Source organism: Genypterus blacodes, unplaced genomic scaffold (genome assembly GCF_046128005.1).
Source record: "Genypterus blacodes isolate CSIRO-AG114 ecotype Tasmania unplaced genomic scaffold, CSIRO-AGI_Gbla_v1 ptg000138l_1, whole genome shotgun sequence".
Classification (NCBI taxonomy): Eukaryota; Metazoa; Chordata; class Actinopteri; order Ophidiiformes; family Ophidiidae; genus Genypterus; species Genypterus blacodes.
The window spans coordinates 182,055-201,240 of NW_027466940.1; the positions used below are offsets into that span (position 1 = coordinate 182,055).

The following is a 19,186-nucleotide window of genomic DNA, read 5'->3' on the forward strand; positions in this document are numbered from 1 at the left end:
CCGACGGACATGGGTTATTTCAAACTAATTTTTCTTGTTACTCTTGTGTTTGTGAAATGGAGCCAATGGAGAAAGTGTACTGGACACATTTCACTTGACCAATTTTACTGCAATTTGCAAGATTTTACATGGAACTTTTAAATCATCACAAGGAAATGTCTTAAGGTCACTTGGGAAGAGTAAGAGGGTGGCAGAGACCAGGAAAGGTTTGTTACTTTTATTTTCTCACAACTACAGTTGGTGTTGCATTAATTGTTTGTATTTTCATCGAAGTAAAGTATAAAATCTAGAGCAGGTAAGCTCGTCTTTAGTATTGATGAATCAAGTAATCATCAGCCTGTTTCAGTGTCTTCCAGCATTACTTTGCCCAACAACAGTCTTAAGGTCAAATTTATTTACTTGCACCCTGTAATATCTAATATATCCACTACATGGCGCTGTAGCACGCAAACCCTGTGGTGTAATATGGTAACACGTCCATCCCACCCGATGGAAGTACCAGGTTCAAATCCTGGTGGGATTATTCTGGTTCTTACTACAGCGTCCTGCAATGTTGCTGACCTCTTACATGGACTGAGCAGATTCCCCTACACATGTATTCAGATTATTATATCCATTTTAAGAGTACAGGAGTTGCGACATGACGTAGTTGAGATGACATCAATGCTGTAAATAACAATCATAGTTACATTTTCTGGATGACGTCATTCCGGATGGGCAGATGTAACACGAATGGGCATGTAGCGATGGAGAACAGTATTGATTAGTGTTATAGAACGTATAAACGCTAATAAATTGGATGTATTTTTAAAAAGCGACACCTGCTGGTAAATCACGGCATGACGCAATGGGAGCATCCACAGAAATGGCTTGGATTTTTTAATTTTGATGAGCACTTTACCTGTGAAACCCCAACGGATGTAATGTTTGAGTTGAAAAGATGTCGTTTCATAAATTAAAAGTGTGTGTGTGTTTGTGTATCCACTGTCTTGGATTCGATTGTAATGTAATGTCTTGGCCTTTTCCCTCTGTAATGACTCCGCCACGCCACACCGGGGCAGCATTACTTTAGTTGACAACATATGACAAAACACAAACAACCTCTCCAAAGCTAATCAGCTAGCAAGCAACCGAGAAGCGTAGCAGCAGCTGTTATTTGGTCAATCTTCGCGCACAGAAACGAACTTTCAACTTTCACAACTTCTTTGGTCAGGGACATTAACCAATGCTCCGTTGACACTTGTTAATGCGGTTTCCTCCTCGCCGTAGCAGCGCATCTACCCAGAGACTGACACGTTAGCGCAGCAGCTAATCTGGCAGTCCGACGGCTTGTTTGCGTTGTTGGCATCGATGCGGCGGAGCGGCGCCGGTGTAGCAGCTGTTACCCGGGCTGAGCGCTCTGTGCTCGGCTAGCGGGCCGCTCGTCCACCACGGAACACGTCCACAGAATGACAGGTGAGTGACGTAACCTTATCGGCTGTCTTTAACATTTGAAGTGTACCGACAACAACTCCAGACTAACGGCGTCTCTTCGATAGCAACGAGGCGTAACAATGGCACATTCCTCCAACAAGCCCGAGAAGTCCTCGAGTTATCAATGATGGAATGTAACTGGCTAGCGACCGGATGATACAGATATTCGTTATGTCAAAGTTTGGACAACGACTTCAATTTGTAGGAGATATTAAAGATAAGAGGATTCAAAATGGCAGTATATGTGGGTAAACACAATGGCTGTGATGGACCCAAACAAAGATGTACACGCCATAGTGGTCATCTCGGTGCCACCACCAGGCCAACTGATACTACAATGTACTGTGTTCTTCCCTGGATAGCGTCTAACTCGAGTTTCATTGATATCCGCTTATAACTGTTGGGAGATATCTGGCTAAAACGGACTCAAACCTAAGCCGAGCCTAATGTCCTCTGAGGTGATGTGGTGTAATAACGGGCCTTTTCTCCAGAGGATGTCGTCCTGCTGGATGTTCCTGTTATTCGACAGCTGTACCACTGGGACTGTGGGCTGGCCTGCTCCAGGATGGTGCTGCAGTAAGTTCATTCATCAGTAATGTTGAAGTCCTGAGCAGCTTGAAGTGTGATGTCATCACAGCTCCATGCGTTTCATTATTTAGCTTCAAATTATGTTGAGCCTTGACCCTTTCTATTTTTAGTTTCCATGACTTAAGTTTTGATGACTACCTTGATTTAATTTTGCTAAAGCTTTCCCTTAAAGAAAAGTTGAAGCCCACCAAAGATGTAATAAATGACTTCTGAAGCATTAGCCTTTATCATTAATTCTGGTGAGAAGATTGTCATTTAGAGATGGGATGGACGCTTCTGGTGATGAAGGAGAACTGGACTACAGGGATTTAGTGTCCTGTTTATCGACTTATACCAACAACACCAATGTCTCCCAGCTAACATGCATTCTGGTTACTGCTCATCCTCCGCAGGTACCTCCACCCAGTCAGCGACGAGGAGTTCCAGAGAGCCTGCTGGGAGCTGAAGCTGACGGAGAGTGTGTGGACGATTGACCTGGCCTACCTCATGTGTCACCTGGGCATCAAACACTGCTTTTGCACACAGACTCTGGGTGTGGACAAAGGCTTCAGGAACCAGGTACATTACTGAATCCAAACAATGCTCAGTCCTGTCCCTGGGCCTCTGTGCCAGACCGTGACTGTCAATAAGGTTTGTCTTTTGCTTTGCCAACAGTCGTTCTATAAGAAGCATTTTGACACAGAAGAAGACAGGGTGAACGAGCTTTTCCTTAACGCGGAGAGCAAAGGTGTAGAGGTGAAGAAATGGTGAGTTTGTGGTTGTTGTTTTGGGTATCGGCCATTCAGCTTACAAGCAAACTGTTAATGACTGAGAACGTGTCTGTCCATCTCCTCCACAGTTCTGTGCCAGTTCAGGAAATCCAGTCCCACCTGGATCAGGGCCATGTTGCCATAGTGCTGGTGAACGCCGTGGTGTTGACCTGTGAACTCTGCTCTTCGCCCGTCAAATACTGCTGCTTCCTCCCCGTGGGCCAGAAGTGTTTCTGCAGGAAGCCGGAGTACCAGGGTCACTTTGTGGTGGTGCGCGGCTTTAACAGGAACACCGGCTGCATCCTCTACAACAACCCTGCGTACTCTGACCGTGAGTCCACCCCACAAGGGCCACAGCAGAACGTGGCCTAGTCATGTACACACAGATAAACGTCATAGGGGTTTGTTCAGCCTGCTGACACTGCAAGTGTGTGATAGGACGCCAGTGTGCACATTACATCACCAGGGCGTCTCTTATGCAGTATTGATTAATTATGATTAACTGTTTTTTTTCTGTAGCTCCTTTTTTTGAAACTTATGAGTCGGAGAGACTGCCCATCGATCACCAGGGAAACAAATGAATATGTGACCCTGTGAAACGATAATGGTTTAAAAAAATGTTTTAATTCATTGCCAAGTAAATGCTTCTATCCTCTATAAATAATGAATGCAACGTATAACTACATATGTAATCCCGTCAACTTTAACTCAACGTTTACCTTTATTTTAATGTTGAAAGCTTTTGGCTGCACAGACCTGGTTCATGCAGCCTCAGAGGCTGGAATGTGCCTCTGACATCAAATACACACATTTATACAATATAAGCCACAAATATCACATTTGCTGATCATTTGAGTCACTTATCTCCTCAGATTTGTGGCCTAAAAAGTATCTCCAGTTGAGCATTGTATGTGTGTGTCTATTCTCTGCAGGCGTGTGCTGCACCAGCGTGGGTAACTTTGAGGAGGCTCGGAGGAGTTACGGGACAGATGAAGACATCCTATTCATCTTCAAGGAAAGCTGATGTGCGGTGTTGATGGATGTGGATTTGGCTCTCTCCCAGCCCCTCGTTATAGGAAAACCTCCAGGCAGCGCCGCCGGTTCCGGTCCACAGTCCTGCAGCGACCACAGGCTCCTCTGGGTGCGAGTAAGAGGAAGAGAAACGCCTACCTGCAGCTTCACCGCCCATACAGCCTTCACCACTCAGGCTCAAGGACCAACAGCTGCACGGCTCAGCGGTCATAGCTACAGTGCTTATCTTACCTTAACTTATGTGAGACAGGTTGAATTAATATTACGTCTTTGTTCAGATTTAATATACACAGCTGCTCATAGGTTTGATCCAGTAAAAGGTCAAACTGTGAGCAGATGACTTCAGGCTAATGAAGGCACAAGGATGAAATATTGGGAAGCATAACCTAGAATAGGAATGTGCACATAATTCAGGGCTAAAGGAAGAGTCGGCGTATTTAACGGTTCTGGAATCATCTGCAAAGGTCTCAAACCCATTCCTCCACCATCTCACAGTCCTGCAGGTTTTCTGTCCTGCTGTATAAGCAGGTACTCCAGGCTGCTCTCAGGGACCTGGGGACACGTGCAGGCCTGTGGATGGTTGAGGAGCAGGCTGGAGCCCCCTAATCTACAGCTACAAGCCTCGCCTCCACTTGCCTTTTCACTCATTCCTCCACGTTATCACCTTTTTATTCTGACGACTATCAACGGGGCACAGAGTGAGAAGTTGTGAAAGTCTCAGGTAATTAACACCGGTCTTGTGTGATGTGCACAGCAAATGACAAAAGTAGTGTGATGCAATAGACGCTAGTGAGCGTGGGACTGAATCTGTCTGGCAAAGGAACACAGACGTGCTGTGGATGGACAGAAACTCACCGGTTTGATTGAATTCACTGGAAAAGGAGCTCAGTTTATTCACAACATGCTGGATGGAAACATCACCTTTCTTTTCACCACATGACAGAACACTGAAGTGGAACATTTGACAGTGAAAAATAAGATGATTATCACTCGATTTTAATTTAATGCTCTGGTATGACGTTTTTGCACTTTTCAGAAGTCATAATTATGTATTTAAATTAAAACTTTAACCACAAAATGGCTTTCAAGTCGATGAAAAGTGATTTCTGCCTGGTTGTGCTTTTTTGTTATGAACTAATAGTACATTTTTAACCTCAAGACTTTATTTTTTATCAAATGTGCAGTTGCAATTATAAGCTGTAATTAAAGTATTTCAACACAGGCTCCATCCTCGTCGTTTCCATTCACGTTTAATGATGTATAGAAGGTCATTAAATAGTCACAAGGACCTGAACTCCCTGACACACTTCTGCAGCACAAATAGAGGTTTGTTTAATACTTCACTGTAATGTAGTAACTGTAGAACATTGACTACTCCTTCACTATTTTGGGTTTGAAGTCATGTCTAACTGTTGCAGTAAGTTCCTCCGCGTACTCTGCAAACCTCCCAGTCATCTGTGGACAGAAGCACAGGAGTGGCAGGTTAAGAGGCGTGCGATGCTGGAAACCAGGCTTCAGTGTTGCACCACAAATGCTTCACGAGTACAAGACGCTTATGAAATCTTGGGTCATAACACAGTAACAAAAAAAGTAGCTTTTTTTTTTTTCATATTTTGCATTTCTTGACATTTGATCAAAGCGGATGTAGTTTGATTTACACGGAAACGTCAAAGTGAAAACATCTCATCTGCAAATTTATCTAAAAACCCAAATATTCCAAAAATATACCAAAATTACAATCATAGTATGACAGAGGAAGAAGTCTTACCTTAAAACTCCATTTATCGCTGATTTGCCGGTTCAGATTGAGATCCATTTCCACCACAAGTAGTCCGTCTCGGGTCCTGGAAAGGCCGGGAGAGCGGCTGCCATCTGGAGCCGCGACGTAACTGGAGCCATAGAAGTGTCCGAAGTCATGATGAGCTGCCAAAACAAACAGGCGACATATATGATCAGCAAATATCCTTCAGTAAGATTTAGCTTAATAAGTTCCTTGTTCGGTTTTTGTGCATGTATTCAGATGAGAGCAAAGGTACATTTCTATCCTAACCTATCTTTTCCCAAAAATAGGAATGTCCTCAGGATTAATATGAATAATCTTTTCTATTTGTCACAGGTGTCTCATTTGTGAGTGGTTGAAACACTTTTAATTTAGATTTAAATGAGTGACAACTTTTCAGAAAATATTGGGTACCTTTTTTACCATCTCCAGATGTGAACTCACTGGTAAATTGCTCCTGCGTGACACAAGAAGACACAAATAACGCTGAGGCAACTGTGAGACGGAAGGAACGTACAGATGTTCACAGCTGTTTGCACAAAGCCACTTACCGTCCCAACACGATTGATTGCACAAGTGAAACAGTGATTAGCTATCGCTGCATTCCTGGCTTCAACAGGCCACATGGGCTCACTGGAAGACAAACAGACATTTGTGATGAGAGTTCAAAATACTACTGCATGATACATACTACTTATGATGACCGTATATGATAATGATGAAAAGATTACAGTAAATACTCAAATATATGCCAATTAGAAGGCTTTTGTTGTGAAACATCAGCAGGTATTGTTGCATTTGACTGTGAATACTTGATTGTCTGTGAACCAAGGCCCACTTCAATCTACAGCAACAATCAAACCGCAACACTGGACCCCTTCCCAGTAAAACTTACAGCAGACATTTCATAATAAAAGCCTGATAGTTATTGATTCTGAAAACGACTTTGCATCAAGTCCAGGCTGAACTGCTGGTTCCTCCATGTTGTCTCCTACCTGAGAGCTCCAACAGTCGCTGAGGGGTTGAAGATGATCTCCGCTCCATTCATGCTGTACATGAACCAGTTGAGAGGATGATGTCGCCCGTAGCAGATATTCACAGCGATCCTCCCGAACTGCGTCTGGAACACCGTGTGGCCGGTGTCGCCCTCCATGTAATACGTAGACTAAATGTAAAAAGTAACCAAAAGAGGCAACATCAAGCAGAATAAAGCCACTTCCTTACATTTTATTGATAATCAGTTTTAGTTTATTAGTGATAATAGTTTCCATAAGATGCTGGTCGTCCTGTTGGTGGTGCTGTGATAACCACATTTACAACTAGAGCCTATAACGTTTGAGCTGTAAGAATCAAGGTTTCTTGGGTCTATGGTACCAGATAGATAGACTCTATCTGGTACCATCCATATAGGCCACGGCCATTTGAGCCTAACTATATTTTCTATTTTCTGTTTATCTGTTAATTGGGCGTGGCTCACTCTTCAAGCGGTGTTTCTCATGAATCTATAGTAACCAGACGTGGTGGACGTGTGACCTAAAACTTTACATGAATTGACCTGATGTTGTCGGTTTGAGACTTCATGTATTTAAGATCAGTTTGTGTTCTGCACCTGGATGACATTAAGCACAATAGCAAACATAAATCTATACCAATATCAATAAACCTGCCTCTAAACCCCCTCTGTAGTGCATGTGTTTGTGTGTGTGATATGTAGGGGGTGCATGACAAATATCAATTGTATGTGATTGCCGTGAATTGCATGCAAAATGACCAGGATAAAGTATCTTAAATCTTAAAATGAGTCATTCAGTGTAAAGGTTTACATCAAAGCAAACCACTGCACACTTACCTCATTAAAGTCTCCCACCCTGGGAATATGGTGTTTCCTGGTTTTTCCCAGCACGTTTCCCGAGTTGGAAATCACCACTGCTGTGTTCCACAGAACGCCGTGCAGCTCATCCCGCTCCAGAATCGGGGAGATGACCACCATGTTGTATTTCTTGGCCAGCTAATGAGAGAATTGCAATGACTGTGGGCCCTGCAGTGAAACTTGTGGTCCTGTCACATGTGGTGGATGTCTCTCGGCTCACCTCTTGGCAGAAGCGTGTGGTTATTCCTTCCTCAGCTGATTCTGCAAACTCTGTCCATGGCTCTTTCTCGCGGGTGCAGAAAGCAAACGGCATGGCTGCACACAGCAAAAGCAGGCAAATCTGTCACTCATTTCACCTTAAAAACAAGCTGCTTCAACATAGATGATTGATTGATTAGAAATGTGATTGATGACAGAACTCACTCCAGGTCTCCTGAAAGCAGACGATATTTACACCACACATGGCTGCTGCATCAACGATTTCACCAATACGCTTGTGCATGGCAGTGACCTGTGAACGGAAGAAACCAGAGCTATGTCCTAAAGCACCTTGCGTACTTATATTACTCTAAGAATACATACAAATTGCCGGATTCTTGTGTGAGCAGGGGCCTCACTGACCTGGTCCAGGATGGGGGCATCAGTGGGCAGAACAATGCGGTTCTGAATGAGTCCCACCCGGATCCTTCTAGGCGGCCGCAGTTGTTCCTGGGCAGCTTCGAACACGTAACCCTTGACCTCAAATCCGTGCTCGGAGGCAGCATCCACTGCACATGTTGGCAGGTCCAACTTCCTGTTATGGAGCAAAGCCAGTTCAGTTATTCAGCCACCAGGTGACAGGGTGAGTGTGGTTTGGTGTCTTGTTTGCAGTGTGTGTGCAGACTCGTGCATACATTCTTTAAGTAAAATGTAAAAACAGAGGGTGATGGGATGTTGACGGTAGGTAGATAATGATGAATGAAGACGTTTCAGTGGAAGTAAAATCCGTTTTAATCATACAAGTATAGAAGATTGCGTTCGTGAAATAACTAAGATGAATAATTTGTTTGTCGATTTGGTTTATCTATTATGATGAAAGAGTGAGTAACAGCAGTTGTAAGAAAGTTGAGTTTTCTGTTCAGGATTGGGGTTGAGATAGAAAACTCCACTGTGTCGCATCAGGCTGGACACGACAGAGAAACCACAAGAGTTCTAACTACGCTGTAATGATTACCTGAAGGTCAAACAGGCAGAAGATCTAACATAAATGTGTTTACACCCACATAATGAGTTTGTGCAAAGAAATGAGTCCACAGATTGATGAGGGACACAACCATTACCTGTGACTGTGTGTGTGTGTGTGTGTGTGTGTGTGTGTGTGTGTTTTGACATTCCTCTTCACCAAAGAAGGTCAAAGACTCTGTGTGGAGGAACTCACGACCTGGTTAAAGTCTACTCAGCAGAATAATGATCTACCCAGGAAGCACCGGTGAAAACAACAAAGGCCAGCAGCTTTATTTTGTTCGTTTTGATTGCATGAAAACAAATGTGGTAAAGTGAATGGTCAGGGTTAAATGATACATTCTGAGCCTGACATAAGGGAATGAGCATGAGGCATGGTTTATCATTTGGTTCACATCAACTGCATTAGTGGCTGTCACCTCCTGTCCATTGCTCTCTGCTCTCTCAGTCTTTGACCCGCTACCACGCTTTAATATGCCTTCTATTGTACTTAACGCTTCTGATTGTCTGTCACCTAACTGCAGTTTTGCTCACAGCGATTCTAAATGCTTCCAGTGTGTTCTATATTCTCCGTGTTCTGCTAAGTAACAGACGTAACTTAAACCTTATTATACAAATTTAAGGACTGCATTATTTATTAATTTGTGCGTGTGGATGTTGGGAAAAGATTTATGCCCAAACTTTAAGATGTTTGTTATTCTAATGCAAAGAGCGCCTTATGCACGGTAGCCCTGGTAAATAAAGACCATAATGTATCTGACAAAATGCTGTTTACGACTTGGTTGCACTTGGTCACTCACTTGGTTTCCTTCCCGTATAAAATGCGTCTGACCTCCCGGAGTTCTTCCTCCGGCAGGTGAGCCTCCAAACTTTTCTCCAGGGACTCGAACTCAGACGCGGACATGTTCCTGCAGGCTGACGGACGCTCAGAGAGTCGCGGGTTTAGTTCCATCTGACGGCCAAACAGCGCAAAGGCCTCGCCACCTGATGACGTCACGTTTACGACGGAGAGGAAGCGGATCTGTTTGGACGCTCGTGTTGAAGTTAGCCATTAGTCTCCCTCCTCCTCTTCTTCCTCCTCCTCTTCTTCCTCTCCCCCCTCCTCTTCCTCTCCCTCGCCCTGGCACGTGTTTGGGGATTATTTTGACATGAAACTGTTCGCACTGCTTTGACCAACAGGGGGCAGCAGATTTCCATTTCAAGGTACACTCTATAAACAAACGTCAAGCGCCACAACCAGTAACACAGCAGGAAAACATGTTTCATTCTGATCATTAGTATTAACGTTCTCACTGATAAAGTATACATCTATGTATGACATTAGCTCCAATTTAAGGTCACTTTGAGTCAAAAATTCTGAAAGCTGAACGAGGCAGATGTGTTATTCTCTGTGGTTGTTATCACTCAGGTTGATCGGGCTGATGTTTACATTTCTGATCCTGAAGGGAAACAATCTGTAAAAAAACACACATGGTGGTGGGTAAATTGTGAGGATCTGACAGCTGGAAATGTATCAAAGTAAAGAAAGAAGACCTGCTCTCTCTGTCTCCAGATGCAACAAGTGATTTATTATCCCAGGAGCCAGTCCTGTCCTCACTGGGGCCCTGCCAAAGGGCCCTCCTACCTGACCCGTGAGCTATCGTGGTCAGGCCAAACTCCAGACCTGAACCAAATTGAAAACTTCTGGAATGTCATCAAGAGGAAGATCATCCCTGCAGGAGCCAAAGAGCTGGGCCTTTGAAGAATTGTTCCATCTTCACAAGGAACCACAACAGTGGAGACTTGATGGTGCTGCAGCCCAGCTTGCGTAGAAGCCTGGAAGTTCTGCATCTCTGCTGAAGAACAGATAAGACCAAGTGCCGCTACATTCAGTAAGGTAAGAGCCGAGAGATGAACTAGATTTACTATTGTATGCAAGTATGACGTCACAGTTGTAAATTGGTTAGCTTGAATGGCATCACACTTATAACTTTGCTAATTTTGACGACATCACTATTGTTTATTAATACTAGTTTTGGCTAGTTCTGACACTGTTAGTTTTTTTTCTTACGCTTATTTTATTCTGTGTTTTCTGTTCCAAGCTCCAGTGCGGTCAGTGGTGGAAATACTCCAACACGCTGGTTTGACAAGCACCAATAAACACTGAGGACCGGACCACCGGACGTTTGACTTTATACTTTCATTTCCAACATTCTCCAATTAAACATTTAAAGGAAAGTTACCTCTCATTGTGAGTGTGACAAATGCTGTTTGCCAGGATTAACCCAAGAAGTGACACATCTATGCTGAAGAGGCAAGACGAAGTGCCACTACACTCTGTTAAGGACCCAACTACAGAGGGGACACTCCAAAGTAAGGACACAACTTCAGAGGGGACACTCCAAAGTAAGGACACAACATCAGAGGGGACACTCCAAAGTAATACTCATAAAAGAGAAAACCATTAACAGCAGAGATGTGTTTAAACATCTTGAGTATTTAAAAGTGTCAACAAACTACTGGAATGTGTCAAATTCACACACACACACACACACACACACACACACACACACACACACACACACACACACACACACACACACACACACACACACACACACCCAGGGAGAGAGAGACTGAATTTAAGACACACAAATTTAAGTTTATTCTGTTGGGTTAAAGTATCAAAGTTTGACTTTCATACTTACTGTTGTGTCTTTATGTGTGTACATTTTGAGACTGTGTGCATGTTACGTGTATGTTTATGTCTATGGTTGTGCATGCTTTATTTTTACTGTGTGTGTGTGTGTGTGTGTGTGTGTGTGTGTGTGTGTGTGTGTTTCCCTATGTAGTGCAGTGAAGATGAGTGTTTGTGGTGATAAAGATGAGGCCCCTCCAGACCCCAGTCATGAACCTGGACCTTCACACACACAGTAAGAGCGCCTACTATCATAAATCTATTACTATTAGACATGACAATACTATCATAAATCTAATAGATTTAGATTTAGATTTAGATTTCGTTTAGGCAGCACCTTAGGTGACTGAGCGTGTGTGTAAAGCTTGGCAAGTATTGGGCCATGAGGTCACTGGGAGGGTTTATGGTTTTTACCAGAGCAAGAGAGGACTTTCCCTTACTTATCTCATTAAATGAGAGGAGGAATTTTAAGACACGTTGTTGATTTGAAATGTTCTTTATTTAAATTAAGCACTTGCCAGCTAAGATCCACTCTGAGGTTCCAGGTGCTTCCAGCTGTTTCCTCTGTGCCTCCCTGCCTGACACATTTGATCAGCCATTGTTACAGTGAGAGGTTTTCTTTGATTGCCTTCAGCGTGATTGTCTCTGAAGACCTTTACAATATCATGGCAACATCTGTACCGTCCTTGGGCCAGTGCAGTATTGCAGCTAGACAGAATGTGCAGCAGGCTTGGATCAGAGTTTGCAGTTTTCCTCAGAGTCGAATTTGAAGAGTGTCATAGGTGGACCTGAGACATTTTACACATGTCAGAGTAATTTATGGTTTTATGCCACTGAAGGTTTTTCACTTTGCTCTCCCCTCACATTTTCTCTTTGCTCCTCACATTTGACCTAATGACCCTCTTCAATCTGCTGTTGTCAATGCTGTGTACATAGGGTTCAGCAGCAGAGGACAGACTATCCTGAACCTAGCTGTGTGTCTTTGAACAATGACTGGTCCATGGGTCATCCTGTAAACTTTACTGATGACCAGAACTCCGCTCAAGAAAGGTCAGAGGTTAAATCAAATCACTTTGATATTATATTTGTAATGTCTTCATCACAAAGGACAGGTTTTCTTAGATGTCCACGTTGTGTCTTAAAAAGACCCTCATAAGTTGATCGGATGTGCTGAAGAATGATTCCAGCATCCTGTGAGGCTCTGACAGTCTTTGTGGAACCAGCAGACAGTAGCTTTTTCCATGCTTTTTCACTTGTTTCTGTTTCCTGTTGTCGTCACCTTAACAACCTGTCTGTGTGAGATGCAAACTTCATATTTCAAAATGTCTCCACAGCGTTCACCTGAAAGAGTCAGAGGTTTCCAGTGGTCAGTGTGTCCAGCAGCATCCAATAGACCTGGACTCCATATTCATGGTATGTAAATGTTAAGGCTCCACATATGCCCAATGTAACCAGTTGGAGAATATATTCCATAGAGAAACACAAGATGCTTTAATAGCACTTGGTTCATTTAGTTTTACAAGTTAGAGTAAACTGGGAACCTAGTGTGAAGCATTAGGATTGCTGTTGAGGTTAAACCTGGAGATCTAGAATGCTCATCAACAGCACTCCTAAACTATGTTGTCAACATATACACTGTAAACAGACATCTGACAGCCAATCAGAAAGCAGTATCCTCTGTCACCCTGGTATTAACTTTTGTCTGACTCTTTCAGCTGCTTGAGGAGAACATTGTCAGGTTTGTGAAGAACAAACTGAAGAGCTTCCAGATGGGTCTGAGTCCAGATTACACAGCATCCTTGAATACTCAGAATGAGGATGAGGAGTTGTTGGGTGGAGAGAATGAAGAGCAGAGGGCAGGCAACACACAGGCGTTAATGAAGATCACAGAGAACTTTTTGAGAAGGATGAAGCAGGAGGAGCTGGCTGACTCTCTGCACAGGAGTAAGACCATTTAGCAGCTTTAATATGATGGAAAGGGAAACCAGGACTATAACTTTACCTTTAAACTCTACACACACTCACACACTCACACAAGAATGGAGTTACTGCTCCAAGGTACAAATACTAGTTCTACAACATTTGTTTGGTACAAAATTGGATAACATTTTTAGTTTACTGCTCTAGTGACAAACCTTTCAACTCCAAAATGAAGAATTCTGATGCTTTGTTTTACATTGTTGTTGTACAACTTATTTTTTCTTTACCATGTTTCTCTCCACTGACTGTTGTCTGTTCATCCAGGAAGTATTGCTGCACTGTGCCAACATAAACTGAAATCTAAGCTGAAGCAGAAGTTCCAGTGTGTGTTTGAGGGGGTCGCTAATGCAGGAAAGCAAACCCCTCTGAATGAGATCTACACAGAGCTCTACATCACAGAGGGAGGGGCTGGAGAGGTCATCAATGAACATGAGGTCAGACACATTGAAGCAACATCCAGGAAACCTCAGAGAGCAGATACAACAATCAGATGTGAAGACATCTTTAAAGCCTCACCTGGCAGAGATCAGCCAAACAGAACACTGATGACAAAGGGTGTGGCTGGCATCGGGAAAACCCTCTTAACACAGAAGTTCACTCTGGACTGGGCTGAAGGCAAAGCCAGCCAGCACATTCAGCTCACATTTCCATTCACCTTCAGAGAACTGAATGTACTGAGAGGGAGAAAGTTCAGCTTGGTGGAGCTTCTTCATCACTTCTTTACCGTAACCAAAGACTCAGGAATCTTCAGGTTTGAAGACTTCCAAGTCCTCTTTATCCTTGATGGTCTGGATGAGTGTCGACTTCATCTGGACTTCAAGAACAGTGAGATCCTCACTGATGTTAGAGAGCCGACCTCAGTGGCAGTTCTGCTGACAAACCTCATCAGGGGGAAACTGCTTCCTTCTGCACACCTCTGGATCACCACAAGACCTGCAGCAGCCAATCAGATCCTTGCTGACAGTGTTGACATGGTGACAGAGATCAGAGGGTTCACTGACCCTCAGAAGGAGGAGTACTTCAGGAAGAGATTCAGAGATGAGGAGGAGGCCAGCAGCATCATCTCCCACATCAAAACCTCACGAAGCCTCCACATCATGTGCCACATCCCAGTCTTCTGCTTGATCACTGCTACAGTTCTGGAGGATGTGATGAAGACCAGAGAGGGAGGAGAATTGCCCAACACCCTGACTGAGATGTACATACACTTCCTGCTGGTTCAGACGAAACTGAAGAACGTCAAGTATGATGGAGGAGCAGAGACAGATCCACTCTGGAATATAAAGAGCAGGGAGATGATTGTGTCTCTGGGAAAACTGGCTTTTGATCAGATGCAGAAAGGAAACCTGATCTTCTATGAATCAGACCTAACTGAGTGTGGCATCGATATCAAAGCAGCCTCAGTGTACTCAGGAGTATTTACACAGATCTTTAAAGAAGAGAAAGGACTGTACCAGGACCAGGTGTTCAGCTTTGTCCATCTGAGTGTCCAGGAGTTTCTTGCTGCTCTTTTTGTCCATCTGACATTCGTCATCTCTGGTGTCAATCTGCTATCAGGAGATCAGCCAACCTCCTGGTGGTCCAAACTATCAAGAGACAAACCTAAAATAAGACGTCTCCACCAGAGTGCTGTGGACAAGGCCTTGCAGAGTCCAAATGGACACCTGGACTTGTTTCTTCGTTTCCTCTTGGGCCTTTCACTGCAGACCAATCAGACTCTTTTTCAGGGCCTCCTGAAACAGACAGGAAGTAGCTCAGAGACTAATCAGAAAACAGTTCATTACATCAAGGAGAAGATCAGTAAGAATATCTCTGCAGAGAGAAGCATCAATCTGTTCCACTGTCTGAATGAGCTGAATGATCCTTCACTGGTGGAGGAGGTCCAACAGTACCTGAGATCAGGACGTCTCTCCACAGACAAACTGTCTCCTGCTCAGTGGTCTGCTCTGGCCTTCATCTTACTGTCATCAGAGGAAGATCTGGACGTGTTTAACTTGAGGAAATACTCTGCTTCAGAGGAGGCTCTTCTTAGGCTGCTGCCAGTGGTCAAAGTCTCCAGGAAAGCTCTGTAAGTGTGTAGATCACAAAAGGATTTTTCTAATTTAAGAGAACAGAAATAAAATGTTCAACAATTAATTTTCAGGCTCAGTGGCTGTAATCTATCAGAGAGAAGCTGTGAAGCTCTGTCCTCAGTCATCAGCTCTCAGTCCTCCATTCTGAGAGGCCTGGACCTGAGTAACAACGACCTGCAGGATTCAGGAGTGAAGCTGCTGTCTGCTGGATTGGAGAGTCCAAATTGTAAACTGGACACTCTCAGGTCAGGACTGAGCTGCTTGTGTTAGAGACCATTGATATGTGGTTTTGTATGCAGGAGGATGTGAATGAATGTTCATTGGTTCCTGGTAAAGAAGTTGTAGCGCAAACATCTCACTGAGACATTTCTGTTTCCTGGAGGATATTTAATTGCTTTCATTCTGCTTTTGTTGTTATGACCTGAGACACAAGAATGACTTTTTGCAGTAAACATATGTCAAAGGTTTTTTTAAATGAATCAAATTAAGTCACAATATGGACATTTAAGGGAAATGTTCTGTAGTCAAAACCTCAGCCTCCAAGTACAAGCCCAAGTTCATGTTTCACCAAAGTCCCATGTGTGTGTTCTCAGGCTGTCAGCTTGTATGATCACACAGCAAGGTTGTGCTTCTCTGGCCTCGGCTCTGAGCTCCAACCCCTCCCACCTGAAAGAGCTAGACCTGAGCTACAACCATCCAGGAGACATAGGAGAGAAGCTGCTGTCTGCTGGACTGGAGAGTCAAAGATGGAGACTGGACACTCTCTGGTAAGGACACAACTACACTGTGGACACTGAGGTATTTCAGAATCAATAATCAATAAGTGTCTTCCTGCAGGATGGATCATGGTGGACAGCAGAGGGTCAGAGCTGGCGTGAGGAAATGTAAGTTTGATTTAGATTCATCAGACCAAAGCAGCAGACAAAAAAACTGTGAAATGTGTGTGTGAAATGAACTCCATCATTCCATTTTCACACACAATTCAAAATGGAAATTATTAATATTTTACTGAGAAAATTATTATTTGATGAGTCCGAATATTAATTGATTGATGAACTATTGAAACATTGCATTTGGTGGTTAAATAAGCAAGACATCCCTCAAAAAGGGAATGGTTATGCATGTGGTGACAATTGCTCTCTCCTTTCCGATGGATTATTCTCTAGTTTTGTGTTCTGCTATTGTCCTTGTCTCTACTGGTTGCATGAGGTGGTACCTGCAGCCAAATCAGGTTGCACAGGTAGTCCAGCTCCTCCGGGATGGCACATCTATACATGCAGTCGCAAGAAGGTTTGCTGTGTTGCTCAGCACAGTCTCAAGAGCAGGGATGAGATACCAGGAGCCCTGGACCGGTATCTGCTCCTTTGTACGAGGAGGAACATGAGGAGCACTGCCAGAACCCTATTAAATGACCTGACCATCTGTGAAGCAAATGGGGCACCAATGGCGGCCCAACTAACTCTGGTATTCTCAGGTAAATGCCAATCGAGTTGCACAATGCTGGGCTATGAGTATAGGTCCCACTAGAGGACATCGCGCTACCCTCATGCACACCAGTAGCCAGCTGGAGGTCATTTTGTATGGCTCTAGCCAGTCACAAAGGAGCAGATACAGGTCCTGCTCCTGGGTTGATGCCCGTCCAGGGCCCTGTCTTGCTCTCCTTGTGCAACGGCTGATATCCTGGTATCTCCTCCCTGCTCTTGAGACTGTACTGGGCGACAAAGCAAACCTTCTTGCAACTGCACATATGGATGCGCTTGCTTTTGCCTCTCCATTGCACCTGGTGTCGCTTGATTCACAAGCACTTGTGCTTCCTAAATGGGCAGATTGATATCCATGAAGTTTAACTGACTTGGTGTTATACTGTGATGATTAAGTGTTCCCTTAATGTTTTGAGCAGCAGCTGTGTTAGAGAATAAACTGCTGCTGTTTTGTGTCTTTTTCTGTCCATCAGATGTTTGTGAACTAGAACTGGACCCAAACACAGCTCACAGAAATCTCAAAATGTCGGACAACAACAGGAAGGTGACATATGTGACAGAGCGGCAGCCACATCCTTACCATCCAGAGAGGTTTGATTACTGGTGTCAGCTGCTGTGTAGCAATGGTCTGACCGGCCGTGGTTATTGGGAGGTCGAGTGGAAAGGAGACATTTATATATCAGTGAGTTACAGAGGAATCAGCAGAAAAGGAGGCAATGATGACAGTAAGTTTGGAAGAAATAATCAGTCCTGGAGTCTGAGCTGCTTTGATGATGCTGGTTACTCTGTCTGGCACAATAACAGACAAACGTCCATCCATGTCCCTACGGCCTCCTCTGTCTCTCGCAGAGTAGGAGTGTATGTGGACTGTCCTGCTGGCACTCTGTCCTTCTACAGAGTCTCTGACAAACTGATCCACCTCCACACCTTCACCACCACATTCACTCACACTCTCTATGCTGGGTTTTGGCTCTGGAGGTTTGGTTCCTCAGTGACTCTGTGTGATACGAACACACACACAGACACTTAACTGGTTATAATTTCAGTTACAATCTATCTTGAGGATCTAAGTTGGGACTGTGATATTTTTTCATAAAAAGCATCAGTTTCTGATTTATATATATTTTGTCCTTGTGTCTGTTGGAATTTCAGTGTAATGTCTGAAGCATCTGATTGGCTGATGATAATCATCAGTTTTGCATGCTCTTCCTCACAGTGAAACAGTAAACATGACAGTAAATTCGTTGGTATATGACCTCATTCTACAATGTAATTTTAGCCATTTGTCTGTTTTAACCACGAGAGGCGCTGTAGAGCAATGTTTTGATTAGCAGGTCCTCATATTGTTTGTGTGTTGTTGTGTGCTGCCTGTGGAAGGCGCTAATGTGTGCTGTGATGAAGATAATTTAATTGATGATTTAATATGTATATAATGATTAAACTGCATTGTGTGGTGAATATTTGTCTATGAGCTTACTTGAGCGTGTTTGGTTTTTTTCTACCTGTGGTTTGACAACAAGCATGTGATTGACCAGTCGCTATCAAGTGACACTGAAATGTTGTACTTTTCTTGTAACCTAAAACCCTGAAAATGTAAGTATGTATAGGTTCCAGGATGGCTCTTCAGAGATCTGCATTTTGGCTATAGACTTCAGGTTTGCTCGGCTTTTTGTTTTTCACTTCCTTCATAAGGTCATAGGACAATACAGTAACGTATTTAGGACACAATATTAATATTAATATTCATAGCTGTGCCTTTCAACTACGGGACACTACAGTAAGGACACAACTACAGAGGAAACACTCTTAAGTAACACAACTACTGAGTGGACACCAAAGTAAGGACACAACTACAGGGAACACTCTTATATACAGTATTTATAGACGTTATTAAAGGAAGTTGGGCAAGCTCACCAAAATAAGGAAAAAACATTTGGTTTGGACGGAAAACCTTCAAAAAAAAGAGGGAAACCATAATAAGGCGTTTGTTGTTGTCTCCATATATGGAGACAAAACATCATAAATGTGTCAACAAATGACTTAAACACATACAAGTCACATCTACTCCCTCAGAGAATTCCAGAATGTATAAAAGTGCTATTATGACCCATACACACACACATGCACATACACACAGTTACTGGATATGTGTACATGAGACATGTTTGGATTTTTTTAAGAGTGTGTGAGGGATCCCAAAGAAGAAAAACATGTTTTAATTGTAGGGAGCCTTTAATCATCATAATAATATTACTATAAAAGT

At 43.4% G+C, this 19,186-nt stretch overlaps 3 protein-coding genes across 3 annotated transcripts; 2 read left to right on the forward strand and 1 right to left on the reverse strand.

The window, feature by feature from the left end:
- Positions 1–270: 270 nt before the first annotated feature.
- Positions 271–5,064, forward strand: gucd1 (guanylyl cyclase domain containing 1). Its single transcript, XM_076164663.1, has 6 exons — positions 271–1,455; positions 1,965–2,049; positions 2,454–2,619; positions 2,716–2,807; positions 2,900–3,141; positions 3,743–5,064. The coding sequence occupies exons 1-6, from the start codon at positions 1,449–1,451 to the stop codon at positions 3,832–3,834; spliced, it is 684 nt and encodes a 227-aa protein (XP_076020778.1). The 5' UTR covers positions 271–1,448; the 3' UTR covers positions 3,835–5,064.
- upb1 (ureidopropionase, beta) lies at positions 4,747–9,743 on the reverse strand. The gene is made up of 10 exons (XM_076164659.1): positions 9,514–9,743; positions 8,114–8,285; positions 7,916–8,003; positions 7,713–7,807; positions 7,472–7,630; positions 6,618–6,787; positions 6,174–6,255; positions 6,037–6,079; positions 5,611–5,765; positions 4,747–5,297 (listed from the first exon to the last, which is right to left on the reverse strand). The coding sequence occupies exons 1-10, from the start codon at positions 9,663–9,665 to the stop codon at positions 5,214–5,216; spliced, it is 1,200 nt and encodes a 399-aa protein (XP_076020774.1). The 5' UTR covers positions 9,666–9,743; the 3' UTR covers positions 4,747–5,213.
- Positions 9,744–12,731: 2,988 nt separating this feature from the next.
- On the forward strand, positions 12,732–18,309 carry LOC143011688 (NLR family CARD domain-containing protein 3-like). Its single transcript, XM_076164655.1, has 7 exons — positions 12,732–12,803; positions 13,106–13,334; positions 13,635–15,438; positions 15,514–15,687; positions 16,036–16,209; positions 16,280–16,326; positions 17,397–18,309. The coding sequence occupies exons 1-7, from the start codon at positions 12,801–12,803 to the stop codon at positions 17,951–17,953; spliced, it is 2,988 nt and encodes a 995-aa protein (XP_076020770.1). The 5' UTR covers positions 12,732–12,800; the 3' UTR covers positions 17,954–18,309.
- The last annotated feature ends 877 nt before the right edge of the window (positions 18,310–19,186 follow it).

Bases quoted from the DNA above. Each gene is read 5' to 3' on its own strand.
- gucd1 (XM_076164663.1), top strand. The intron at 2,050-2,453 runs GTAAGTTCATTC...CATCCTCCGCAG, and splicing joins TGCTCCAGGATGGTGCTGCA to GTACCTCCACCCAGTCAGCG. The intron at 3,142-3,742 runs GTGAGTCCACCC...TATTCTCTGCAG, and splicing joins CAACCCTGCGTACTCTGACC to GCGTGTGCTGCACCAGCGTG.
- upb1 (XM_076164659.1), bottom strand. From the start codon at position 9,665: ATGGAACTAAACCCGCGACTCTCTGAGCGTCCGTCAGCCTGCAGGAAC. The intron at 7,808-7,915 runs GTGAGTTCTGTC...TGCTGTGTGCAG, and splicing joins CTGCTTTCAGGAGACCTGGA to CCATGCCGTTTGCTTTCTGC. The intron at 6,256-6,617 runs GTAGGAGACAAC...TTTGTCTTCCAG, and splicing joins GCGACTGTTGGAGCTCTCAG to TGAGCCCATGTGGCCTGTTG.
- LOC143011688 (XM_076164655.1), top strand. The intron at 13,335-13,634 runs GTAAGACCATTT...CTGTTCATCCAG, and splicing joins GGCTGACTCTCTGCACAGGA to GAAGTATTGCTGCACTGTGC. The intron at 16,210-16,279 runs GTAAGGACACAA...GTCTTCCTGCAG, and splicing joins TGGAGACTGGACACTCTCTG to GATGGATCATGGTGGACAGC.